General features: G+C 46.4%; 1 protein-coding gene across 3 annotated transcripts in view; it reads left to right on the top strand.

Moving 5' to 3' along the window:
- The window catches only part of POLK (DNA polymerase kappa), an 869741-nt gene that overhangs the window by 724831 nt on the left and 117339 nt on the right, over window positions 1-27571 (top strand). For all 3 annotated transcript variants that reach the window (XM_086960765.1, XM_086960763.1, XM_086960764.1), the window contains one exon: window positions 16150-16316. In XM_086960765.1, coding sequence (XP_086816891.1) covers window positions 16150-16316 — 167 coding nt within the window. The remainder of the gene's footprint in view (window positions 1-16149; window positions 16317-27571) is intronic.

Here is a 27571-nt window from a genome sequence, read left to right as displayed (position 1 = left end):
ACTCCTGGTCCACCACAGGTGGCCGATCTGTCACATGGGGTGTGGAAGCCGAAGCAGGCTTCTCCTGTCTTCGGGTCTGTCCCTTTTTGGCAGCGGGTTGGGCCATTGTTCCAGGCTCCAACCCAGGCGAACGCCCTCTTCGGGCAGTCGCAGACCTTGTACTTACACAGGCCCAGTCAGGTGTAGCCAGCATCTCTGAATGCGCCCGGTATTCCACCTCTCTCCAAGCATTGTGCTCCATGTCATTCCCCAGCAGACAATCAACTGGCATGGCAGGGCTTACGGCAACTCGAAGTGAACCTGCAACCCCTTCCCACTCAAAGGGAACCTCGGCCACAGGGTAGTGGCCCATTCTGCCGTCAGCCATCGCGGCAGGGTGGAGTACATTGGGAATCACCTGCTCTGGAGACACCAGTTGACTTCTCACCATAGTCATACTGGCTCCTGTATCTCTCAGAGCCTCCCCTCTCTGGCCATTGATGGTGATCCACTGCCCATACTTGGTAGTATTTGGGGGCACCTGGATCCTAGGAACCATCTCCCGTTCTCCCAGGGACACTAAGGTGACACCCGCCCACTCACCCCCCCTTATCTAAGGGCAGCTCCTCCCCGAGCACTACACTAGCGACTCCCGGGGCTTTTCCTCCGGTGGGAGGGGGTGGTCTTTTGACATCTCCTTTATAATGTCCCACACCACCACACTCGAAGCAGTGGACAACCCTTGTCTGCTGGCTCTGGCCAGGATGAGGGTTTCTGGGCGGGTTAGCCTTAGGGGTGAAACCTGTTCCCTTTCCCTGGAAACTGTTTTGGGGACCTTTAGAGAACTCCCGCTTTTTATCTCCCCCCTCCTTCTTCTGAGGGGCGCCCTGTCCGGCCCTTTGGGAATCCCCTCCAGTCCCCTTTGAGGACACCCGGGTACTTGCCCAGATGTCTGCCTCCTCTGCAAGCTTCCGGGGGTTGGTCAGCTTGCTGTCCACCAGGTGTTGGCGCAGCTCGGGAAAACATTTCTCGAGTAGATGCTCTTTAAGAAAAAGGTCATACAACCCCTCATAGTCCTTCACCTCACTGCCGTGTACCCAGCCCTCCAATGCCTTCCTCGCATAGTCCAGGAAATCCACCCAGTTCTGGGTGCTTAACTTGTGGCTCCCCCTGAACTTTTGACGATACTTTTCCGGGGTTAGCCCAAACTTCCTGATCAATGCTAACTTCATGGTGGGGTAGTTGGTCTGCTCCTCCGGTTCTAAGGCTAACCAGGTGTCCCGACCAGTAGGAGGCATATATTTGTATAACCCACCCCCCCAGTGTTTTTCCTGGATCCCATGGGCCCTTAAGGAGACCTCATAGGCAGCCAGCCATTTGGCTATATCGTCCCCCTGACTATAGCTGGCAACTATGTCTTTAGGCAGGTAGCGTCTGGACTCCCTGGTTGGTTCTTTGGTTTCACTGCCACCATTTGAAGTAGGAGATGGTCCTAGTTGCAGAACCTGGAGTTCTAGCTCTTTTAGTTTAAATTCATGAGCCATCCTCCGCTCTTCCCTCTCCTGTTCTAACCTGGCTAACTCCCACTTCAGTTGCCTTTTTTCCCTCCGTTCTGTGAGTTCCGCTTCGGTCAAGCTTCCTCCGGAGACACTACTGCCCCTCCTTGAGTAGGTCCTTGGTCCTGGAAGTAGGTTTCCCACCTCAGGGTGGAACAATCCCTCTACCTCTATGACCGTGTCCCGGTCTGTCCCCTCATCCTCCTCCTTCCCCTCTCTATGTGCTTCCACCCAAGCCCTCAAACTGGTCTGGAGTTCCCCCTTCTTGGCACCACGCTTAAAGAATACTTCCATTTGTTGACAAAAGTCCTTAAGCTGGGCCACAGAATAAGTGTCCAGTTCTTCCAATGCAAATTCCATTTTGCTAAAGGCAATTTAGGGACAAGCACACAAAAGGAGTAGTATTACAAGGGGGGAATCTGAAGCTACCTCCACCCCACCACCAGGAATGCATTTGGAAAAAGCAAAAGTAAAAATTGTCCGCCAGGAGAAAACTCCTGGTGTAGGTTAGTGGATTACACTTAGTTACTGCAGAGTAGTCGCAACCACAGTTCTCATCCCACCGCTAGACACCAATATGTTGGACTCAGGGTTGCTAAGCCACTTAGGGTAGCCTGGCCTAGGGTAAGACAGTCGGGTTCCAGAAACACAAGTGTAAAGTTTGCACACCACCCAGCAGTAACTCAATGCAATTCCACTCAAAAATGACACTACACCAGTTTTTGTGGAAAAATACGAGCTGTTTTATAAAAGTTCTCTTCCTTACTTTAAATGTACACTCCAACACGTCTTTCTTCGCAATTCTTCAAATCACATTTGTTACCATTCAACATTAAATCATCACATTAGAGGAATTGTTACTCTGTTCTAGCCTTTTTCACAAGTACGGTACAGTGCAGACTGTATTTCAGTACTAACCTTTCTTCTATTCACCTGTAAACATGGCCAATCATAGGTTTTATAATTAACTAACAGTTACACTTGGCAGAGCATTAATCCCAATTAGCTGTTAACACCAAACTCCACAGGAAGCGCTATTATTCCTCCTGGGACCTTTCACTCTCATGGGCAGATGTATTTGATCATTTCTCCATGTAATTCACACAGTTCAGGAAAACGAAGTAAGGAACATATCTGGTCTCATATATCTTGTACAGGGTAATTCCCTCTCTGCCCTTAAGTATAAACTGGTCTCTATTAGTAGCTCCTAGAAGGCCTGATTGAATGAAGCCAGATTATACACTGTTCCTGAGTATTCTCAGCTTTATGCTAATGTCAGGAGAATCCCTTCCAACAAGTCTCACTCCAAAGATCTCCACACCTAACCTCGTAGAAGTGCTTCTGCTATAGCGGTGGGAGCCCACAGAGCTTATCCAGCTGGGGCGTGGGGTTCACTCACTAAACGTCCTCTCACTTCCCCCCTCGCCAAGACCTTTCCCCAGCTTACTGGTTCTCCTCAGGCGACCGGTGTTCACACGGCCGCTGTCAACCAGCCGTTGTTGTCAGGGAAATCTCCTCCCCTCACTCGCCTCCGCCGATCCCAGCCGCAACTCCCAGTCGGCCGAACCACGGAGGTCTCTGAAGACGGGGCCCGCTCTCTGGCAGACGAGCGGCTCTCCGTCCCTCAGTGTCCTCCCCTTCGCCGGCAGAAATGCCGGCTCCTCCTTCAAGGCTCCAACCACGCCTCGCTTCCTCTCCCGGTACTCCTCAGCGCAGGGACAAGGCGGGGCTAGGAGTCAACTTCTTCTGGCTCACGCTACCGGGCGCCCCGTCTCCCACAGCTCCTCACTGGCCTTCCCACGGGCCCTGGCACCTGATCAGGCCTGTGCCCCACTCCCGCCTCAGGAACCAACAGGCAGAGGCTAATCAGGCGGCCGCGGAAGCTCCGTTTCACGAGCTCCGCACCTCCGCCGGACACAGGCACTTTCGCGGCTCAGCTGCAGCCGATTCAGCAATCGCGGCCACCGAGGGGGTTCAGGAGTTTTTGAGCAGGACACGGGTAAGTTCCTGTCTTCAGCAAATTAGCCCAGTCTCTATTGGGAGAATGGGGCTATCTAAGAAAATGGGGTGTGGGGGACCAGCAACAGGGCAGTAGTACTTCGGGACCGTCCTGAATAACCAGCGAAGGTGAACTCGGACCCCCCCTAACCTCACACTTTCTGGTTACAGGTGCTCTCCACCTGTTCTTGCGGGGGAAGGTCAATGGAAGAGGGATAAAGTCATGAGGGAGGTCAGCAACCCCACAAGGCAGTCAGATCCCCTCTCAGTGCAATGATCTCTTCACTCCACAGCCTCCCCTCCAGCTCCACCAGTCACCTTCAACTACTCTCACCAGCTCTAAAATGGCCGCCCTGGTTCTGGCCTTATGTAGGTTGACCCTAGGAGGTCCAGAAGGGACCAGAAGGTTCTAGAGGGTTCCTATTCTTCCCTATGGGTCCAGCCACAGGAATGGCAGTTATGGCAGTTGTTGTCCTCCATTTTGTAGGGCTGGGTGAATTCTAGTCAGAACAGGCTCCTAGGCCTGAGGTAAAAAACTGAGGGCAAAAGAGCATCTGACCCCTAGGCCAACACCGTAAAAATAATCCAGTGGACACAAAAAGATATGAAGGGTATGAGGGGCAAAAAGGGGACAAAATAAATAATAAATTGGAGGGACTACCCAAAGGCAGACAGGTCTAACACTTGTCATTTACAAAAACATCAGCCGGGATGCAGTCCGTACCCGCTGCTTTACCCCCAATTACCGCATCTAGTGCCTTATTGACATCTTCAGGAGTAAAGGCCACTCCATCATAGTGGGTATGTGAAAATGATCCATGGGTCTCTTCATCACTACTCATGGCATACTGTGGCTTAAAATAATCAACCTATGCATGCTGGGCCACATTGTTCTGAGGGCGATCCGGACAACTTCCCCTATCCCATTTAAATATATCCCAGAACTCTTAGCCACACAGGCATCTTTAAGTTTCTGCCACTTATCGTTATCCCAAGACTTTTTTGCCTCCATCTGAGTTTTTCTGTAACATCCCAAGCTACCCTTACTTTGCTTGCATCTCTCGTTCTTAAGGCCCTACCAAGGCTGGCCCTAGCTTTTCGGCAGGCCTCTTTATACCATCCCGCAGATTTCTTATAGTTTTTAATCCTACCTATGCTAGGCTTACAGAAGTGAGATTTTAAGCGATCAAAAAGTTTAGTGTGGACATCAGACACAAAGGAACGAGAATCCACACTAACTTCGCTAGACCCCAGCTCGGCTATTACATTAGTTACATCCTTTTTAGTTATAGCCAGAGTTTCAGGGTGGTCAACGATTTTACTCCACTTTAAGTGGTGCATGTCATTGGCTAAAACAAGATCTGATGCTATAGCCTCCTGTGAGACTGATACACCCTCAACTAGAGACAAATTAAAAATAGATGTAAGTGGGTTATGGTCACTTTCTATACGGCCGGTTACCACCATATCCATAAGATAATGCCACAGTCTTAAGTGAACGAGCAAATAGTCTATATGACTAGACCTGTGGCCATTATCGTAGGTGTTAGTTCCTAGCTTGTCTGATAGTGTGCGCCCATTAGCTTCCCTTAAGTGATTACCCAAGCACAATCCTTTCAGTTGAATGGCCGCCACAGTCCATTTTTTTATAGGTGCCAACTCCAGACAGGGGATATCCCACCTAGAACCTTCCTCCTCTGTAAGGCGTTGGTCATCATGTCCTAAAGGCTCAAAAGTCGTATTAAAGTCCCCTGCTACAAGAGGCAAGATGTTAGAGGGCATGATCCCCAACAGCTCTTCCACGGCGATTAAAACCTCAGATTTTTTTCCCCTGGGTGGCCTCGAGCATAGATATTAAATATGTCTAGGCTAATACCTGAAGAAATACTAAGTCTTACTACGAGGATATCATTACTGCATAATGAACGTTGTTGAATGTTACAGCTCAGGTCCTGCCTGACCCATATAACTAGCCCACCAGCCGGACTGTTGTGATCGTATCTAGGACCCTAATTAAATAATCCCGATTTATGCCCTTATGTGGTTATAACAAATCATACCCTTATAAAGGCATAAGAATCAAATCCATATTTAGTAAGAGCCAATGCAAACCAAATATGGCAAGGCTACTTCCTTAGACTCCTAGAAAGTAAGAGTTCTTTAAACAAACCAAACCTCCAGCAACCTGGGAATTCCCCATGCTTTTGTTTTGATTTGTCCTAGAACTCCTGCGAGCACTGAAAGAATGGCCAGTTCTTAGTGACATCTTTTATTGACGTCTTATTTCCAACCTTACGTCAAACACGGCACCTTCCAGGTATAAATATACCAGCGTTTGCCTTAAGCAACACACGGTGGTTTGGAGCAGAGCGGCTATCTACTTCTCCAAAGCCCCGCTGATGCGAGTGCCGAAGGAAGCCTTCCCGCCCATTTGACGCACTGAGAAAGACGCTGTCTTTTTCTCCTGCCGAGAAATTCCAGCTCCAGTCTTTCCAGCTACCCTTGCGGGTAACTAGGAGATCGAGTCCTAAGAGCGAGATACAATACCTCCTTCATTCTAAAACCAAGGTACGGAGCTGATTAGATCCTTAGAGAATTCTTGAGTCAGATTCTTGGCAAAAACTAACTTAACTTAAACTGCAGCTCATTTACTCCTTCCCACGTACTAGGCTTAGGTTAGGTACATCGGGGTAGGCGTATCTTAGAAGCACCAGTTGAGTACGTTTAGTCAAACTTATATCACGTATATATTTTATACCTTTTAAGCATCATATGGCTCAGAAACCATATCAATGCTTTCACAGAATTATTTCATAATACTCCTTTTACTGTACGCACTTTACTTTATAACAAGTATTGCAATTGTGGCAATTCATTTCTCTTGCATGAGAAACAAGACTGCTCAATAAATAACACCTTTTATTTAAAACGCCGTCTCTCTATTTCTCTGCACTCTGGTGAAACTAAGTATGCACGATTGACTGAGTGAAATAGCTATCTATGGTTTTCACACGACTCTGGAGATATACTCCTTATTCTGGGGGAGCAAAGTTGTCATGTTTATACGGTTGTCAGAAGCTGAATCCCTTCTTGTCAAATCAGGGAAGTTCACTCCTCCCTGTTCATTCGAGAAAGTTTCTAGTGACCTCTGAGCTAGCTGGCAAACCTAAATTAAGTCTAACATATTCAATAGAGACCTAGTCGACCTCATTCCTACGTCTAAACTATTGTTTGTTATTCCAATGCGCAGAGCCTATTGGGAAAATAGGAACTACACTACATGGCGCCCAATGTTTGATAAGGCGATAATCTAACACAAGATACTAGAGAAACTCAGTCATGCTTTTTCACACAGACCCCTTTTTCCCATAAAAACTCCAATAGCCGTCTGGAGTGGGTGAAAGGTTAATATCCGCCGAAACTTAGTAGGATGAGAATCCTATGTATTAGTTTATGGTATAGTCAACGTTGAAGGATACAGTGTTCCAAAATATTGTGCACCTAATCTTTGTTTCCTTAAAACTTGCTCTGCAAAACTTTCAGTCAGTAAAATGACAGAGAGTGAGGACGAAAGGGAGAAAGCTGCTTTGGCAGTTCAACTCGCAGCGGACGACACACTTGTCCGAGATAATGCAATAATCATCCCGGTCAATATAAGAAAAAACATAACTATAAAACCTATAGAAAATGGAGTATCATCAAGAGGTGGTACAGTCATATTTGTGGTAGAGGCACATACATTTCGGCAGACAGAGGTATTCTATTCCTGGATAAATTTTCCAGCAGCACACGCTGTAACACATGAGTTCCACTACTACAAAATAGCAGAATCTCCAGTGGAATACTCTCTTTTCGAGGAAGTTGAAATTCCACTAACATACCAAGAGCACCTGCTCTTTTTTAATGGCGCCCTAAAACATCAAAATCACATTACCAGGCTCGGTCTACTAGGTAGACAAGGAGCCACATGGCCGGTTCTAGCCAGCTATACACCACATCCGGACATTGAAGCAATCACAGCGACCTATAGGTACTGCTTTTAAATTATAATTTCTCCATGTAGCCTAGATTAGATATAATCTTTCTGATTATATTTCCAATCTTCAAGTTGTATTGGACTATGGGACCATTGTTTAGGTGTATTTTTAGTTCAACTGTTGTCATCCTCTTTGGAGTTAACTATAGAATATAATAAGTAAGATCTTTCTCACGGATTGTCGTTTCTCCTCTTTAGTTAAGCCTTCCACCCCTTCAGATTGACCACGACGTCAAGCGTGGCTCCTCTTTTCATGTACTGAACCCTTCTGGGTCTCCAACCATGGTAAATCAGATTTAATTAAATTAAATTTATCTGTGTCTAATCTGTAGATAGGATGATGATCTTCATCCTCACTATGAATTGTAGTTAAACACTTCTTTATATTCTTTTATACAGAATGGCCCCACCTTCCTTCCCCTATTTCACGTCCTGATGAAGACCCCGTGAAAGGACTCCAATTGGCCTATAGATAGGGGTTGAAACGTCGACTGTTCTCTCTTTAATTTGTTTTTCCGGCACACCCCTTAATGCTCTAATATTTAGATGTGACCGTTGAATTGCATTTTGTACATATGTTCTTTAATTTGTAGTCCTGAATTGGGACTTTTTGTATTCTGATCATTTTTGATAATTATCGTCAATTTGTATTGTTACCTCTTTATACTGTGTCAATACCCTTCTACACCTCCTCGAGCACTACCCCTCCCTCCTTCCTTTCTCCCCCCTTGGGGCCTTCAATTTACATGATTTTTGTATTGCATTTGATAACCACAACATATTGGTCATTAAATAATATATGCCAATCTGAGATTTGCTTACATAAATTTCTTGCTTTATTGATTTTTGAATAATTTTAGTGTATGTAACACACAATACACATTTCCTTCCTGAGGGGACCCCCTTTATATGTATCACATAGTGCCCAGGTCCCCGTGACTGCATGGGTTCAACCCCCCTCTTTGTAACGCAGACACCACTATTAGACAGCATCAGGCTATCTATGCGCAGACGTCCGACCGGACATATGCGGTCCCATAAAAATTAGGATGTGATTCATTTAGATGAGACCCCCCAGCGCTCGGCTGACGCCAGAACTGTTAAAAAAAGATTTGCGAGTCTTTATCGGCACATACGCAATTGGCATGCTACATTCTGACCAGGGTCCTGCGTTTAGCCCTCAGGCTTACAAGGAGGCCATGGCCAGCATGGGCATTGCATTGCGGTATTCTAGTCCATTCCATCCCGAGGGAAATGCGGTAGTGGAGAGAAAAAAACGGGACATAAAGCAATCTATAACAGCGAGGGTATTAGGTTCGGGTGATGGGTGGGTCAAACATTTAATAAGTGTCCAACGTAGTCTTAATAATATGCCAAGAAATTCTCTAGGAGGTATCAGTCCGTATGAACTTTTATTTGGTACCAGAATGATCATTCAGGACTTGTATTGTCAGACTTCAGTGGTTCAACAAAAAGCCTTTGATACCATAGATCGTTTGGCTGTTTTACAGGACTTCAATGAAACAAGAAAAAGTCTGAGTAACGAAAAGCTAAAGCCAACCACCCCTGAAGAAAAAACACCTGTCCCAGCAATACCTGTCTGGATTCCAAAGATTGGGGATCTGGTCAGAGAAAAGATTGCGGTGAAGAAGGAATTTGGGCCTTCTTACAGAAAAACAGTACCTGTCTTAGCTGTCAGCGGAACAAGATCAGTTGTACTACCGCCACTTGCTGGAAAAAAGGAGAACCGAGTTGTATCAATCGACCTGGTGAAACCACAATCATGTGGCCAATAATAAGTAGTAGGCCAAGTGGACTCCCAAGAAATAGCAAAAGACCAAATCTTGCTACAATCCAAGAGGTTCAAACTGAGAGACTAATCACATTTGATAAACCTACGGTGATTAAAAAAGGACTGTGCAACAAAGCCATGGAACTTGTGCCTCTTGAAACCCAAATTGCAACAATTCATCAAGAAACACCAGTCTACAACGATGTAGCCTCGGACTATACAAATGTAACAAAAGAAAATGCAAAGATCAATGGAAATCCGGAAGCAATCCCACCAATTTACAGAATTGCATCTGGCTACTTTATCAACTTTGATGACTTTTCCGATGATCCAAGTGAACATGGAGACAAGCCAGCAACAAAAACATTCAAAGAAAAAATCACAGAACTCTTTCAACAACTCAGAGAAACATAACTAACTTCACAATGGATTAAAATATGGATTGTGTTAGGCGTACTTTTCCTCCTTCTATGGCTCATCTTGGTTTTAAGTTTGGGTAGATTTATTGATGGAAAATATAGTACAATGGACACAGCAAGTCAGAACATCAACTTGGTCCTGAAACCTCACAGATCATCACACATCGAAAAAAGTTAACTGTCATCAGTGAACATTACAGCCATCCCTATACCTGGTGGTGTAGCATGGGACAAAACTGACTATGAAATTTATGGCCCGGTTGAGCTCTTGAAATATCCACACCAATTTAAGATTTCTTTAAGTGACTTGTATCACCTAGTACTTTCTCTGATGATTGGGACTTTGAAAATATTAATAATATAATGTCAGATTTAGAAATGTCAGCAAAATTTACAGCACATGATTATTTACAGGGTTCGACGAATTATGATGAAATGTACTGTTTTAACCACTTTGGGCATCATTATCTGCATAAGTCTGCAAATCCTAGAAATATTTTCAGTTATTATCAATGGGAACATTGTCCAGCCCCACCAAAAGGCAGCTCAAAAACATTTTATGAGAAATTCCCATACTTCGCGGGGTTTAACATCACTGATCCTGAAACATTCCATTTCAAAATGTTAAATAAGACAGGAGTGAAAAACATGTTGACAAACACTAAACTGATTTATTCTGAAAAATATTATGAAAAAATGTCTATATTTGGTTTTGAATTTTGGAAAAACAACATTGAAACAAAAAGGGGTACAAAAGAATGGCAGGTACAAGGTTTAGAAGCATTGTTCAGAGCCTGCATGGTCCCAGAACAAATAATGTTCCTGAATGACACTGACAACAAAAGAGAGTACTACAGTTAACAGTACTGACAATTATATCCTGGTTAATAGTAGTCAGTCATTTGTATGTGACCAATCAGTTCCTTGTACTAATAGGTTTTCTGTTCTGGCGAACGTACATAACGAGAGTTTTATGACACAAGTACCGCATCCAATTGGCTTAGGTGTGGACCCCGTTTTAAATCCCGTTTCAAATCTCTTGCCAAATTATGTCCCGGTTTCCCGAGCCCAAACTAGCGATAAGGGTAGAAATGACCCACTAGATATTCAAGGCCTAATGAATTAAGTATCCCTTTTATGGGATGAGATCGAGTCTATTATTATTATTATTATTATTATTATGCTGTTTTATAACGCGCTCAATTACTGCTGGAGTATCCTGGCGCGAGTCTATGAAAACCCGGATTGTATATGTATCTGCTATGGTAGGGCCTATAAAAAATGGGGAGACACGTACTTTATTAAACTCGAGCACAGTTGACGACACTAACTGCTTTTCTTTGAAACCCGGTAATGGTATGGCAAACCCGCTGGTCGTGGGAAAGACAGCGGGTGGTGGGCGTTAAGCCCCACCCTCTTATAGTGAATTGCTTACGACAAATAGATCTACGCCCCCCCCCCCTTTCCCCCCCCCCCCCCCCCCCCCCCACCCCTGGATAGGCCAAAACAAACCAGCAATGTCACCTAACGAAGATAGCTGATAGGGAGTATTTGTTAACCGACACCAGGTGGGGCACTACCAAAAGGTTGTCTAATAGAGATAAAACCCCAATTAGAAAATTAGAAGAGAGGGTCCGGAAACAAGGGGATTATGTAGAGCAAATAAAATCTACATGACTAATGTCCCCAAGTTAGATGTAGGGAGAAAGAATGAGAGTGCTGACTCTCTGACTAACAAAGCTATTCACTGGCTACGTTATGTCAGAGGGTACCGATCGGTAATCAGGGATGATATTACTAAGGCGACTAGGCTTCAACAATATGATTGTATTGAACTGACCTCAGAGCTACTGGCTGAAAACCTATTTTCTCTTGAATTTAGAACGAGCCCACCAGCGCACTCGCGTATCCAGCTAAGGAAGATCCCTCCTTTATTTCGGGATTATTTACCTTCTGGGCAGGGATCACAGGGTAGCATTGGAGGCTCTATGTTGGAAAATATTGATTGACTCCCTGATGTACCTGCCCTAAGTCTGTCCAGTCCAAGTGCTAGGGACTCTGGCAGGGGAGGAATTGATACTTATATTTCCGACAAAAGATCTTGGTCTAGTTATAGATCAGAGAACCAAATTGGTAATGCTGACATTGCCAGCCACACCACGGAAATAATATTCCTGCAAGGGACTGAAAACTGTTTGGGCACCTCTTTGCCGCCTAGGGCGGTTAGCTCGCAGATAGATAATATTAGCCCCTCTATTAGCACCAACCAAGGGAGGTCTTTTAATGTAAATCAGACAAATAATTCCTTCAATCCTGGATCAAAGAGACGATCCACGCTAAATCCCACAAGCGAAGGAAATAACTTGCCACCCATAGTTTACGATCTTAGGGGTGGCACACTAATTTCATGGAATGTAGCAGGCCTGGGTACCAAAATATCATCGCCAGAATGGCTAACATTTATTAGTAAATTTGATGTTTGCATCTTCCAAGAGACGTGGTTGTCTGAGCCACACTTTTGCCTGGGTTACTTAAATTTCTTTGTACCTGCAGTTAAAGGGGTCAAAGGGCGCTCAATGGGTGGCCTAACTATTTGGGTGCGCCAACAACTCCCTCTGACTATCAATGAATTGCACTCAAAGAGTAATGACATCCAGGTCTTAAGATTGGACTTGGGCTCTCTGGGTCCTCTGGACATCTATAATGTCTACGTGAGGGGGGTTCCGTGGGGTAAGTGCCAGGTTATAGCGGCCTTGGACTCTCTCTTCGAGCTGCACTCGGCAGACAGTAGTGTGATTGTCACGGGTGATCTGAATTCAACCTTTGAGCCCTTGGTTACTCCCAATTGGCACTTTACTGATGATGAAGATATCCAATGGGGGGTACCAAAACTAGAACTTAACCCCGTCAAGAAGTGGACTGAGGTTGTTAGTCAGATCAATACCATTTGCTATGAAAGGGGACTTAGGGCGCTTAACGGTAGGACTTTGAAAGATAGGTCTGGGGCTAACATATTTATCAATAGGCGTAGTAAAAGCAGGATCGATTATGTCCTTTGTAGTCTGAAGCTCTGGCACACAATAGCCGATATGATGGTCAAGTAGCGCTTGGAAAGCGATCATAACCCCCTGTGTGTAAATCATGATTGGTGGAAATGGGACCAACCACGGATAGATGGGGTTGAGCTTTGTGCCCCAAATATTGTCCCTACTAATGACATGCGACGACTGAATTGGTCACATGTAGTTACAAAGCTGGAGGTTTCGGATAATATAACTGAGCAGGTTGATAAAGCCATTCTGGCCTTAGAACATGTGAATACCTCTGGAGACGATCTGAGTAGTGTAACCCTGCTACACAACAGCCTTTTTAAGCGTATTAGTGCTCATTTCTTATCCCTGTCAAAACCAAGAACTTAGCTGCCTCTGAACCACTACGGTGGTATAATGATGACTGCAGGCGAGCTAGAATTGCCTTGGGTAATGTAATCAGGGTTGGGAAATTGGATGCTGTCCACTTAGCTAGACAGGAATACAAAAGAGTTATCCACAAAGCCAAGAGTTTATGGGATGAGCTCCAATGGCAGGAGCTTAAAGAAGCAAGCGATAAGAAGAATACCAGATTATTCTGGAATATTATCAAGTGGGGTAGGGGGGGGCCAGTCTGACCAGCCCCAAAACCACGTCTCGCAGGAAGGATGGGTAAATTATTTTAGACCACAATATGCGCGTAACCGTTCAGAGAATCAAATGGAAGATCTTAGATTTGTTTTCTATAAAGACGAGGCTTTTAATGATAATAATGTTTTAATAGCCCTTAATGTATTGGCTGGAGGTAGGGCGCCAGGACCAGATGGTGTCCCCGCCGATGTTTTTCTTCAGGATAAGGCACGGTGGGGCACATATATTATGTTGGCAAATGCTATAGAGCAAGGTGCCCCGATCCCGGACTCTTGGAAAGGGGAGGTGATAATTCCAGTGTACAAAAAGGGTGACAAATCTCAACCGGGAAACTACAGACCTATCAGTCTGATAGATACGGTTCAAAAGGTAATTGGGAGGATGACCCTGAATAAAATTTTAGACTGGATCGAGGAGAGCAGTATACTGTCCCCCTTCCAAGCGGGGTTTCACAAATACTATCGATCAAGTCTTCCGTTTCACTCTCCTTTATTGGAAGACTGTGATTCTGGGCAAAGGCAGCTTATATGCTGCCTTTGTTGACTTAGGTTGCGGCATTTGACCTTGTTCCCCGTTCACAGTTATGGGTGATACTAAAGAAATTAGGCCTCTCTGATGAGATTTTATCTATGTTAATGAGGCTGCACAAAGCAAACTATGCTAAAATCCAATGGGGTGGACAGGGCAGGGTCACCACCTAATTCCTGGTTGAACGTGGTGTGCGACAAGGCTGCGCCATGGCCCCAACACTATTTTCTTTGTACATTAACTGAATAGTTGATTGCTTGTTACCACTAAACTCAGACACCCCTTCCGTAGCTGGTACTAAGATTCCGATTATAATGGTTGCGGATGACACGCTAATCATATCCAAAACTTCTAGTGGCCTACAGCGAGTGCGAGGTCTGGAGGTTAACGTGGCAAAAACGAAATGTATGGTTTTTAATCCGCATCGTAGTTTTAAAGGGAAAGTTTCAATGAATGGTCAACCGCTTGAATTGGTCAAAGCTTTCACCTATTTAGGTGTCCATTTAGGAAAGGATCTCAAGTGGGACCATTATATAGATATGGCTGCTTTAAAACATGGCAATCTACAGGAGTTTTAAGCATGGAGCACAAAAAGTCACTAACGAAACCAATCAAATCTGTTCTCCAGTTTACGAATCAAAAGCTGTTAGTTTCTCTCTGTATGGCGCGGAATTATGGGGGTTTGAGAAAATGGTACCACTAACCCTCTCTGAAAATAAGTTCCTTCGTAATATCACCAGTCTCCCACAGAGTACCCCCCTAAAGCCGTTAAGATTTGTTTTGGCCAGGAAAGCTATTGCAGATGTCGCAAAGCTGCACCCTATTCTATACTGGCGTAGGTTGTGGACGACACCTGAGCTTTCTTTATATGCCGCAGGGTTTGCTGATCTTATAAACTCTGATTCCTTCCACAAGATTCGTTGGTTAAGAAATGTGAGAAATAGTTTGGTTGCTCTGGGTATGCAAATGTTGTGGACAAACCCGGCTTTCCCATCTAAGAAGTTTTTAAAGGAGAAATATTGCAAACAGGCTGCATACCATGCCTGGAGCTATACTGATTCATATACTCTGGCGGGGGGGTGGTTTCTACAGGCAAAACTTATGCCAAGGCTTGAACCCTATTGGGATATTATTACCAAGCCTGGGGATAGGAAGCTCTATTTTTAGCTTAGGGCTGGATCATTACCCCTGAGGTCATTGACTTCCAGGTGGACTGATGTAAGCAATGATATCTGCCCGGCTTGTGGGACTCAAAAGGAAACAATTGCTCATCTTCTTTTTGCCTGCCCTGTATATGTTACCCCAAGGCGTGTTTGGCTTACCCCAATATGCAAATTACTGGGTACTAATAGCAGCACCGAAGCAGAAAGGCTCATACGCACCAGCACTTAGCCATTCATCTCAGTAGCGGTAGCCAAGTACTTAGGATGGGTGTGGGTGATAAGACAGAATATAAATTGGGGGTAACTGAATCTTTTTGAATACCAATTCTAATCTACTTAGTTTGACCATGTAATCTTATTGTAATTAGTGAAAATACATTTCTAACTCTTCCATTTGCCCAGGTAATGTTTTTATTTTTTAACTTTTAAGCATGTAATTTTTAATTCATTATCTTGTAATTGTGCAATTTTATAGCAGTCATGGATGTTTTCCTTCTGCTTTTATGAGTTTAACTCGAATAAATCTATTTTGGCTCACTGAGCACGACAACGTATTAAGGTGCAAAGCAATGAGCGCAGACCATATTAAGGTTCAGGTAAATAATTGTTGTTCATTGTGAGGTGCAGATAAAGAGCACAGACAGCCTTAAGGTGCTGATCAGTTGCTCTTGACTGCATTGGCGAATGGAAGATAATCATAAAATGTATTAAGGTGTAGTGAAACACTCAATGGACCTCTTTTAAAGTTCAGTAATAACAAAAAAGCTTCCAATATGTGAAAAAAGTGAAGATTTCTGCAATGAGAGATTCTTTGCTATCAGAGTGCCCAGAGATGTTCAAAAGGCACTGACTGCCGGGGACAATTTGAACTCTAAAAACGTACCTGTTTTGCGTGAATGTTTATAGATTGACTGGTTTAATATAGAACCGTATTCAGAACCTACATTGCAGTTTTTTTTCGTGAGTGTAATCGGTGATTTGTCTTGATTCTCGCACAGGTGCCTGGCATAGGAAAAGTAACTGAGAAAATGTTAAAGGCTCTAGGAATTACAACTTGCACAGATCTTTACCAGCGGAGAGCACTGCTTGCTCTTCTATTTTCTGAAACTTCGTGGCATAATTTCCTAGATATTTCCTTAGGTTTGGGCTCCACGCATATAGAAAGGTATGTTTATTTTTATTGAATTTCTGTTTTGTAGATGTAATGAGTTACTTGTAGAACTGTGCGTTTTATATATGTAATTTAGGAAGCGGGCGGGATGGAGCTGGGTTCGATTGGGATTAAAAAAGAGTGGCCCACATTTCCAAATTGCCTTCCGCAAAATACTGCTTCAACAAAAGCAGTGTTTTGCCGAAGCAGTGTTTGTATGAGGATAAAAAAAATGCACGGATTGGTTTACACTGGTGAAACACACCTAAAAACAAGTGTGGCCACTTTTACTCAGGCCCCCTGCTCAGTCTGCATATATTAATAGGCCGGCCCAGCGAGAGAAAGGGAGTTGATTAAAGGGAGATAATGGACGTCCATCTGCCTTAAGAAAGGCCACTCAGGCAACAACGCAGAAACCGTCCAAATCGCCCCCCTCCCACTCCACTCCCCCCCCCCCCCCCCCCACCGCTGTTCAAAAAAGCAGCCCACAGCTGGTATTCAGATACCGGCCCCTCAGGCATTGCCAGAGTGCCCACGTTACCAATCCGACGCTGGGATGGAGAGGATTGCTTTGAATAGTGAGCTAATTCGTTCATTGTTGCCCTTCTCTGGGCACCGCGAGATTCTTGAGAACTAATATGTACGTATCCATAGGGACTTCCGGCTTAGGAGATTCTGGCAGTTTACCAGTGGAAAGAGGGACATGCATGAAATTAGCAGTCGCAGCTCTGTACTGAGCACAATTAATCTTCAGATTCACAAATCACCTGGCATTAAAAGTATGCTGATATTTTCCCGTTAGCCCCTTCTCCGCGTAGCTTGTGACGAGCTCGGCTCGTCATGCAGGACGGTCATTCCTCATGACTCCGCCCACTCAATGGAACGCCCCGCACAGGAGGGGAATTATCCCGGCGTGGGCGTTCCGCAGCAGTCATGACGATCTAGCACAGCGCCACTGTGCCTCATGACGAGCGCTCGTCATGAGCACCGAAAGTGTTAAAAAAAGTCTGTCTGCCTACTTAAAATAACTGTCCACGTGAAACAAGTGAAAGTAAAGTGACCCGTTATCTGAATGGCTAAACTCGGACTTCCTAACCATAGTAGATCTGTTGTATTAACCGTATTCTTCTCTACAAGCACAAATTACTATTTACGTTACTACTATGGACCTGTTGGCACAGAATGTGTCAGATTTGCCTACATTAGTTTTGAATTTGTCTAGGCCATATTAAGGTTGGCTGCACTGCCTCCTAGGATTCGAACATAGATTGAAACGCCCCAATGTCCCCTGTCGAAAAAAGCTGTGTTTCTTGATTGGATTGGGATGCTTGTCAGGAAGACCATAGCATGCTGGGTGCCTTTCGAGATCCATTCTGTTTGTTGGCAGGAATGATGGCCTTTTCGCACCAGTTGGACAAATTATGCAATTAGTTAAGGGTTGGAGATTTGAAAGTTCTGTACTTGTGTCTTCTGTCCATTCAGTTAAGCAGAATGGGCGCTGGCATCACAACGTCTGATTCCCTAAGTCAGGTAGGTCCTTGGGCTTTGGATCAGTGATCATGGTGGGAGGGATCTGGATGCTCATCAAATACTTCTTTGATATGTGTTCAGCAGACTCTGTCTTCTCTTTTACTCCAATAAAGGGTTCATTATTGCAACGCAGTCTGTTTTCAGTGTCCTCAAGCATTTGTTTTGCAGTCTTGTGTGCCTTCATTATTGTTTGTAAGGCTTGTAGGTGAGCCGCCACTGGTGCTTCATCCATGTCTGTGATTCTTTTCTCCACTCACACAACCATGTTGGTTCATCATCTTTATTTGCCTCAAAGGCTCATCAGTTTCCTAACTGCATCATATAACTTTTTGTAATGGATTGATTGATTCCTGGGTCTTTAGAATTCAAGGCATCCGTGTTCCTGTATTCTGTAGATTTGGGAGGGAATTGGGAGCAGTCTTCTGATTTCATGGCATAGATTAAGGATTGCTGGTTGTTCATCTCGTTTTCTAAGTCACAAAGTTATAGTAAATCTTATGTTTGTCTTTTTTTCTTGTGCTTTCCGATTATTTTAGTAGCTGCAGCTTTGAGAGGCTTTTGGGAAGTGGTAGTGTGTGTTAAAAACATATGACGAGGTTAGGTATATTTCAGTGGCCAAAAGAGCGGCTCTTGGGCCTCCCACCCATATCAAACGAACATTTTGAGAATGAACAAATGACCATCTTATAAAGCGCAAACTTTGCCCAAAGGCATCCAGGAGCTGAGACCGAGCCAATGGTCAGGGAATAGGAGGTGTAAGTCCGCTAAGTTATTTAGGGCAAAAAGCCAGGTCTTTAAGGATTTACAGAAGAGGTGGTAAGACTCTAGGCAGGAGATCGATAGGGGGAGAGTGTTCAGAGCTTATATGCAGCCCTAGCAAAGGCTCTTTCTCCCCACCTTGGCCTCCTAAACCTGGATATTACCAGCCAATTTTTGTTGGCCGACCGCAGCTGTTTAGTAGGGACGTAACGTTGGAAGAGATGTTTAATTCCTTCTAGACCAAAATTGTGAAGTGCCCTATGAACTATACTTATGCCTTAAACAGAATTTGTTTATCTAGTGGATGCCAATGCAACTTACAAATAGCTGCGGAGATCGAGTGAAATGTGGGAAGTTCCATAATAAGTCTCGCTGCAGCATTCTGGATGGATCCCTTGGTTATTTCTAAGTATAGAGTGTTACAGTAATCCAGCCTGGACAAAATCAAGGCAACAGCTGCTTGCTTTGGAGAAGAGAGAGAAAGACATGGAACGATCTGCAGCAGAGCAAGGGCATGGTCCGAGCATTTTTGGCCACCAAGAGTGGGTCCATATAAAGTGTGGGCTGCCAAAGACCAGGCCCTCGGTTTTGTCCCCATTGAGTTGAAGATAGTTGTTTACCATCCAGGAGGCCACGGCCTACATGCAGCTGTTGAAATTGGCTGTGGAGGCCTCTAAATTATTTGTGATGGACACACATTTTTTGTGTGTCATCAGCATAGGCTATGGCCTCCAGCCCAAAAGAACTAATCACTTTAGCCAACGGAGAGACATAAATGTTAAATGGAGTGAGACTCAAATAGGAACCGCGCAGAACTCCACAGAAGATGGGGATAGAGTCAGAATAAAATTGGTCCATCTTTACTTTCTGTGACCTATCTATCCGGAATGAGGACCGGAGATCCAAAGTAGAGTCTGACACACCAATTTCCTGAAGACTGTTGATCAGTCTTGTCGGGGAGATGGTATCAAAGGCTGCAGATAGGTCCAGTAATACTAATAAAGAAGTATGCCCAGCATCTACCCAAACGCTGGGATATCCCGGGTAGCCATGCGTTATATAAATGCTATTTCATTCATTCATTCATCTACTTGGGTCTGTGTAATATTTACTGCAGCTATTAAGGCCGTCTCAGTGCCATGGCCGCTCCTGAATCCATATTTGGAGCAGTCAAGCAGTTGATGTTGCTCCAAGTAAGTGCTTAATTGAGCATTTATATGTTTCTCCAAGATCTTACCGGGAACAGGTAACAAGGAGATGGGTCGATAGATTTTAGGTTCTGATTGGTCCAGGTTGGTTTTCTTCAGTAGGGTCTTTACAACCGCTATTTTCAAGCTAATAGAATAACATCCTGAGGAAATGGCCAGATTGAGAGTTGAAGCTAAGTGGTGCACAATAATCTCCCTTCCCGGTATCATATACTTCAGTGGACAGGGTTCCAATGGGGACCCAGAAGTAATTCCCCCTAGGAGTTGATTAGTCTGTAAATGAGAAAGAAAAGCAGACAGCCCAGCTCTTTTCCATTTTAGGAAGGATGTAGGATGTAGAATTAGTCGTTTGAGCCGTATTGGAGAGTTCAGAGTTAAGGCTGTCCAATGAGGAATGAATTTCAAGAATTTTCGATTGGAAATATTTGGCAATCCTGTCGCAAAAATCCTGCGAATTGTCGTATAATGGAGCAGGCGGACAAGAAAGAAGAATAATCACTTTAAATAGCTCTCTGGGGGACTTAAGTGATTCTGTCTTCTGAGAATAAAATGACGATTTTTCTTTTATAACAACTGTTTTGTATTCCACTAACATCTTCTTGTGATTATCTCTTTTGATCGGGTCGAAGTGTCTCCGCCAGATCCGCTCTTTGCGGCAACAATTTTGTTGAGTCTTCTGAGTTTCTCTGAAAACCAGGGGGCTGTGGGCTTTTTTCCTGCCTACATAGTATTCTTTAAGGGGAGCAAGGGAATCAATGGCTGACATAAGCCAATGTGAGTACTCTTTGGCTGCCAAATTGAAGTCATTATGATTGGTCCAATATTGGTTGCAAAGGCCCTTGAGAGTGATTCCTTGTTCATTTCTTTTAAGTATCCTATTAACACCTTAATTAGCTGTTTTTTTTTTTTTTTTTTTTTTTTGAAAACCTTTATTTATAAATGCACAATACACAGCGTCTGCCTACAACCCCGCGGGGCCGGCCGCTATGACATAGACGGATGTTGGAAGAGGAAATATGAAGACAGTACGTTGTTAAGGCAATATTTCGAGTCTACATTATCAAGTGGAACATAGCACCATGTCAAATAGGAGAAAAAAGGTTTAATTTTATGATTTTGTCGAGAAGAACAACAACACACAAACACATGGTATCATACTGGCAAGGGTCGCAGGAGGGGGGGGTGGAGGGGGGGAAAGACCGCCGATAAGTAAAGGAGCACATATGGCGAGGGGGGGGGTGGGCACGGGGGAGAAAGCACATGCTATACTGGAAATTGGAAACGGAACACCAATCATGGAGAAGAGGGGAGAGGAACCTCATAGTCAAGTGGGGGGGAGCAAATGTCTCCGCGGTATGAATTCCACTGGGCCCAGACCCTGGACCATTTCTTGGGACGCCCCCGCGCCTCATATACAGTTTTTTCTCGGATCATGCACCAGTCCATGTTCTCTTTCCAGGCACTGAGCAATGGTAGTCTAGGGGATCCCCAAAGCTGCGCTATATCTCTCTTTGCGACCATGTTGCCCAAAGTAACCCAGAGCGTCTGGGCAGCATTGCAGTCCGAAGGTTCCCACACATTGAGCAGGCAGCGGCGCGCTTCGGGAAGGATGGGGATCCCGGTGACGCGTCCCATAACATCATGCACTCTAGACCAAAAGGCCGCAATCATCGGGCATTCCCATAGAACATGAAGGAAGGTACCATCCATACCACATCCACGCCTGCACCGTCCATCTGAAACCAAACCCATTCGTACCAGACGCATTCCGGTCAGATACACACGGTGGAAGATCTTCAGCTGGACAAAACGGAGCCGAGCCGGGATAGCTACCTCCTTAGGGGAGGATATAGCGGACTGCCAGTCCTCGTCGTCGAGTTCGAGCCCGTCAGCCGTCCAGGAAGCACGAAGTTTCTCTAGTTGGTCAGCCCTGTTGTTGACAAGCTTTTTATATATTAAGGAAATAGTGCTATCAGGGACATGGCCGTCTAAAACACGATCCTCCAACGGGGAGGACTGCGGGATATCGGTACCAGAGGGAAAGACAGAGGACAAGGCATGTCGAACCTGCATATATCGGAAGTGCTCCCTATCATCGAGCCGGTATTCCAGTTTCAATACCTCGAAGGATTTAACAGCACCCCGTGCCCTTAGATCCTCCACCTTACTGATCCCAATCATGTCCCACTTCTCAAATCCTTTCGTCTTCCACAGATTACCCAACCGATCCGAGTCATACAGTGGCGTCATACGAGTCAGCCTGCCACCCCAGCCCGTGGCCACAGTAGCATCTCTCCATGCCCGTACTGCACACTTCGTCGGGCCTGTAAGGAGTCGAAAAGGTGACTTTGAATAAAGCGCCCTGTTAAAGTTGCCACCGGGCAGTAATAGTTTATCCAGAGCAAAGGCGGGAGCAGGTTCCGATGAGTACGTCGCATGGTTGATAGCGCTCAGATGTGAGGCCCAGTAATAGCGTCTTATATCAGGCAACGCAATACCACCATCGTACCATGAGAGGGTGAGCTTGGACAAGGCAATACGGGCACGACCATCCCAAATCAATTGTCGCTGTAAACTCTCAACCTCACGGAAGTAGCGGGCAGGAACAGGATCAAAAAAATTTTGCAGGGCGTAAAGAAATCGGGGGAGCGACATCATTTTGAAGAGTGCCGCTCGGCCCAATGGGGATAGGGGCAATTCACGCCACCGTCGCACGTCCTGCTTGAGTCTGCGGAGCGGAGCATACAAGTTCCGCTCATAGCGGACCGATGAGACTGTAGAGACATAAATCCCCAAATATTTGAAGCCGTCGGTCGCTACCAATATGGGGAACCTGTGAGGCAGAGGTGGTAACGCCCCGGCTATAACGTAAACACAGGACTTGGTCCAGTTGATGACTAACCCCGAGTTTTTACCGAAGGACGTAAGAACGTCGAAGAGGACGTTAAGCGACTTTTGAGGGGAAGTAAGATAGAGAAGGATGTCATCAGCGTACAAGGAGACACGATCCTCAAGATCCGGAGACCAACGGATCCCCTTAATAGAGGGTTCCCACCGAAGCCACGCAGCAAGGGGTTCGAGCGCCAATGCGAATAGGAGCGGGGAGAGCGGACAGCCCTGACGAGTGCCACGGCCTAACGGGAAGGGGTCAGAGCATCTACCATTTACCACAACCTGAGCCAATGGTTGGTCATAGAGAAGCCTGACCCATGCGATGAAATTAGGACCAAAGCCAAACTTAGCAAGTGCCGCCCAAAGATAAGGCCATTCGATAGTGTCGAAAGCCATAGTAGCGTCCAAGAAGGCGACCACTGCTGGTTCGGCGAGAGTTGAAGCCCTTGCGAGAACACTGTGGAGCCTACGCAGATTAAGGGCCGTGTTCCTATGCGGGATGAAACCGGATTGATCCGGATGGATCAAGTCGCAAATCACCTTTAGCAACCGATTGGCCAGAACCTTGGCCAGGATTTTGGGTTCCGCGTTTAGCAGGGAGATGGGGCGGTAGGAGGTGCAGCGGTCACGAGGCTTGCCATCCTTATAAATCACCACTATTGTAGCTAGGCGCTGCTCGAGGGGGAGGCTACCAGCCTCAACCGCCTCGAGAAACATGTTGCGCAGGTGAGCGGCCATCTTGTCCGGGCAAAGTTTATAAAGTTCGATGGGCAATCCATTAGGGCCCATCGCCTTTCCCGAGCGTAAAGATCGGATAGCGAGAGCAATCTCATCGACGGTGAAAGGGGCCTCCAAGACAAGGCCATCCTCCTCCGCAACAGTAGGCAGGGCTATATCTCGCAATAGCAGCCTAGAATCCGCCTCATCGCGATCACTAACCGGTGTATAAACCTTCCGGAAGTGGTCCACAAAGCAATCAACAATTTCACCAGGGTCGGAGACACTCTCACCGGATTCACGAACAATGACAGGCACAACACGACTCGCTCGTTCAGCCTTATCCAGCCATGCCAGAAGTTTGCTAGCTTTGTCACCCACATCATACAGCCGACCTAGTTGGTTCTCCCGCATCAACTTAGCAGCATCAGTGACACAAGCTTTGTAGTCAGCTTGCTTTAGTTCCAAAGTGTGCAGCAATGCTGGCGTGTCGTCCCCACCCAGCCCACTTTCAAGCGCAGTGATCTCAGTTTCAAGGGCCAAAACCGCCTCCCTCTTGACCCTACGCTCAGCAGCAATGAGTGATAGAGCAGAACCCCTGATAACCGTCTTGAAGGCCTCCCAAAGGACCGTAGGGGAGGTGACCGAGCCCACATTCTCAACAAAGTAAGAATCAATTGCCTTCACCAAATCTGAGCGGAGCCGGGGGCTTCGGAAATGCCAGGAAGGGACCGGGGGGATCCTATTACCAAGTAGGCCGCCCACTAAAATCTTAATCATCAAGGGGGAATGGTCCGCGATACCCCGGGGAAGATGTCGTACCTCCCGGACAGTGGACAGAGTGGAGGCTAACATAAAAAAATAATCTATACGGGAGAGGCTGCCATGTGCACCAGAGTGGAAAGTATATTGCAGGAGTGAAGGGTGTAGTGAGCGCCAAACATCTACCAGGCCAAAGGTATCAGCCATCTCATTGAGCCACATCTGGGATGGCGGCAGGACTCTAGGGGGAAGCCGGTCACACTCACCAGACATAACAGAGTTGAAGTCCCCGCCCATGATTAACAATCCATCAGGAAGGCCCAGAAGAGTCCTGCCGAGATCGGCATAGGTGGTAGCCTGCAGCCCCGGGGGAATATAAGCAACGACCAACACAATTTGTTTGCCCTCCCACCTCCCGGAAACAGCAGCATACCGCCCACGGTCGTCAAGAATAACTTCGTCAACGGCAAGAGCTAGGGAGGACCTCACCATGATACCCACTCCCCGGGACCCAGAGGTGAAACCAGCATGTGCGACCAGACGGTAACCCCGACGGTCGAGGGCCTTACAAGCATTACCGATTAATTGGGTCTCCTGAAGGAACACAACATCAGGGGCATGGCGCCTCAAAAATTGTAAAACAATGCCCCGTTTGATCCTGTCTCCCAACCCATTGACGTTCCAAGAAAGAACCCGCATTTCACCCCCGCCCCATCGCAGCAAAAGCAGTCCACCCCAACCCCCCTCCACAACCCCAAAATCGGAATGATTGCAATCAGTGAAATACCATGAAAAATGAAACATAACAAACACAACGAAACACATCCAAGACCCCAGAAACCAGCCCCCAAACAGAAACCCGTTACAACACCCCCCTCCCTGCACCCCTGCTGACTAAAAAGCCACCCCCCAACTGCAGTGTGCCTGTCGCCCCATCAAATCTACACAAAGAACCCCCCGAGGAGGAAGGGAGAAATCACCCGTTCCCGCACCGCTACGGGCATAACATAGAGCACATGATTAATTTACTCTGTACAGTACGTAGTCTCAACTCGGACCTCCGGGGGCCCATATTACTCCTGGGCTGTTGCACCACCTTCCGCACCGCCAGGGCCACTGCTCTCAGAGTCATCTGCCGGCAACGAGTCCAACCAGTCGGCAGCACGCTCCGGCTGATCAAAAAAGTAGGCCCGTTCCCTGAACTCAATCCGTAGTCGGGCTGGAAACAACATGGCGTACTTCAGTCTCCGGTCCCTCAGGCGACGCTTCACTCCAAGAAACCCGGATCTTTGTCGTTGCACTTGGGGAGTGAAATCAGGATAGATGGAGATAGAGTTATTGTCATATTTCAACGGGCCGTGTTTACGGGCGGCCTGCAGGATAGCGTCTCTGTCTCGATAATGAAATAGCCTTGCAATGATAGGCCTCGGCGGGCCTCCTGGTTTCACTTGTCCTCCTGGGAAACGATAGGCGCGCTCTACGGCAAAGAACTTACTGAGTCCAACCGGAGCAAGTTTAGCAATGATAAGTTCTTCGACCAATAAATCGATCGAGGCAGCACCATCGCTTTCCGGCACTCCAACTAGGCGTATGTTGTTCCGCCTGGCCCTGTTGTCGTAGTCCTCCATACGTTTAAGCAGCAGATCATGCGAGGAGCGCAGATTCCCAATCTCAGATTGCGCCTCCGCCATGTCCGTCACCAGGCTCGACGCCTTCAGGTCTAGTGCCTTAACCCTCTCGTTCGTTTTGGCTAGGTCGGCTCGAATAAGAGTAACATCCACAGCCACCGAGTCTATTTTGGACACGATGGCTTCGTATTGCTGACTCATATCGGCCTTAAGTCCTGAGATGGCAGCCAATAGATCTTGAAGCGATACTTCAGATGAAGACGACATGTCCGTTTGGGGTCCTTCAGCGCCCACGCTGGTGACACCGGGGGAGCCTCTCGGCTGGGTGTAGCGTTCGATCATATTGGACTGGATCGACCCCCCCCGGGTTACAGTCTTCCTGCGTTTTTCAACCTCAGGTTTTGTCGCCATATTGCAGTCAGTGGCGGCCAAGAACACAAAGGGGCGAGTGGGACGGAGAAAAGTCCAGAAGCTCCGAGGTGTAGTTCGTTAGAGGGAATACTGCAGGCCTCCTTGCCAGCCAGAGGATGATGAGTGCGCACTGGGAGGGCAGCAGGCGAGAACAGAGTAGGAGGAGACAGAGACGATGAGGCCGGAAACCGAAAGTGAAAGTGGTACACCACCGGCGGGCCAGATGCCAGGCAGCCGTTGTTGTTGCATTACAGCTCGGCCATAGTGGGCAGCCGAGACCCCGGTTGCGTCCGTGGGCAGGCCCGAAAGTTTAAGACGACAGAAAAATGGTCCCCGAGGTCCGATTTCGACCAAAAAAGGATCGGCAGCATCAGTGAGAGTAGCACTTCAAAAACCCGTCGATGTGATCAGGATAATCGTAGGATAGATAAAGAAGGGCGGCGCGAGTCTCGGGAGCTCTCTGCTCACGCGACCATCTTGGATGCCCGCGTAGCTCCTCCCACCCTTAATTAGCTGTTTTATGAAATACTGGAAACAATACAGAGAAAGAAACAACATAAGGGTCTGAGCAAGAGAGGGGAAAGGGTACGGTCACCATGAGACGAGGATCATTAGAGGAAATGCCATCCAATATATGTCCTGCATCATGGGTGGTTGACTTTACAAGTTGAGGTAGATGACAGCATGCCAATATTTCTTTAAAAGTCTGCGATGCCTTACATAAGGTGTTTTCCAGATGAAATTTTGTGAAAGAGTCAGATTCTGTTTTCTCAGGCAGGGTTCTATACAATTAGTAAAATCCTGGGTAAAGGAAGATCTAGGCCCAGGAGGCCGATAAGTCTGAACTCCAGCAAAGGTTACTGTCGGGAGTACTTTTAGTGAGAAAAATAGTGCATCGTAGGAATCTGTGGGAGATGTTAATGGCTCAGTATAGCAGGTAAAGGTATCCTTAAAAATGATGCCATACTCAAGAAAGCTAAGGCGGACCTCAAGAACTTCCAGCCCATCTCCCCACTCCTGTTCCTGGCGAAAGTCACCGAGAAGATTGTAAACAGGCAACTGACCACCTTCCTCGAAGAGATCAACATCCTGGACCTGTCCTTATCCGGAATCTGCAGCAACCACAGCATCAAAACAGCCCTCATCGCCACCACCGACGACATCAGGACCCTGCTGGACAACAGAGAAACCGTGGCCCTCATCCTCCTGGACCTTTTGGCCGCATTCAACACCATCTGCCAACACAATCTACGCACACGCCTCAACAACGCAGGGATCCGCGACAAAGCCCTGGACTGGATCACCTCCTTCCTCACCAGCAGAACCTAGAGTGTCCGCCTCCCTCCATTCCGATCTAAAGACA

The sequence above is a fragment of the Lissotriton vulgaris genome, chromosome 3_1, assembly GCF_964263255.1.
Source record: "Lissotriton vulgaris chromosome 3_1, aLisVul1.2, whole genome shotgun sequence".
Classification (NCBI taxonomy): domain Eukaryota; kingdom Metazoa; phylum Chordata; class Amphibia; order Caudata; family Salamandridae; genus Lissotriton; species Lissotriton vulgaris.
The sequence above is the reverse complement of the archived record's forward strand: the minus strand, read 5'-3'. Positions and strand labels throughout refer to the sequence as shown.